Source organism: Gavialis gangeticus, unplaced genomic scaffold, assembly GCF_001723915.1.
Source record: "Gavialis gangeticus isolate Ggan-Ray unplaced genomic scaffold, GavGan_comp1, whole genome shotgun sequence".
Taxonomy (NCBI): domain Eukaryota; kingdom Metazoa; phylum Chordata; order Crocodylia; family Gavialidae; genus Gavialis; species Gavialis gangeticus.
Genome location: NW_017729022.1, coordinates 100467642 through 100468368, shown reverse-complemented (window position 1 = coordinate 100468368; position 727 = coordinate 100467642). Strand labels below are relative to the sequence as shown.

At 33.6% G+C, this 727-nt stretch overlaps 1 protein-coding gene across 8 annotated transcripts in view; it reads right to left on the bottom strand.

The window, feature by feature from the left end:
* Positions 1-727, bottom strand: part of PPFIBP1 (PPFIA binding protein 1) — a 212580-nt gene that overhangs the window by 52979 nt on the left and 158874 nt on the right. For 4 of the 8 annotated variants that reach the window (XM_019515713.1, XM_019515715.1, XM_019515714.1 and 1 more), the window contains one exon: positions 457-489. The exons of the other annotated variants lie outside the window; for them this stretch is intronic. In XM_019515713.1, coding sequence (XP_019371258.1) covers positions 457-489 — 33 coding nt within the window. The remainder of the gene's footprint in view (positions 1-456; positions 490-727) is intronic. 8 annotated transcript variants of the gene reach the window in all.

The window sequence follows — 727 nt, the reverse complement described above, 5'->3', positions numbered from 1 at the left end:
TTTTTTTTTTTTTTTTTTTTTTTTTTTTTTTTTTTTTTATATATAGAGGGAACTTTTTATTTATACATGTATTGCATACTATAACATCTATGTATTCAACCATTTGTAAATTTGGCTTCTACAAGGATCAATTTAATCTCTTTCAGGACAACCTAAAAAGAGGTTTATCTTGCCTGCAGTGTAGGTGCCCAGCCTTGAACAGGTACAGCAAGCCTCTGTTAGACTACTCCTGGAAACAAAAGGTTTTGCTTAATAGCTTTTTCTATAGACAAATTTACATTAATAGCCATAATATTTTTCAATGTCTCTCCATTCCTAATGAAAATGTAACCAAGGGTTATAGATGATGCAATCTAACAGCTTTTGTTAAAGGAATTTCAAAAACACATGCAGAAAGCTACACTGGAAAGCATGTCTGAAGAATAAATGCTTGTGGAAAGACACCAGAAACCTTACTTTTATCTTTGAGCTTCTTTTTACAGTTTTCATCTGTGCAAGAAAATGCATTATATTTGGAATTAGCAGGTAGGTTATGACATTAAATAAAAGTGTTAACATCATGTACTGCTATTTTTCACACCATTAATGAATAATTCCAAATAATGTTACAAACCAGAGTGAAACAAACAATTTTTACACTATAAAGATTCACCCATATAAAACCTGAACACTCTCTCTCTCTCTCTCTCTCCCCCACACACCCCCCCCCCCCCCCCCCCCGCTCATC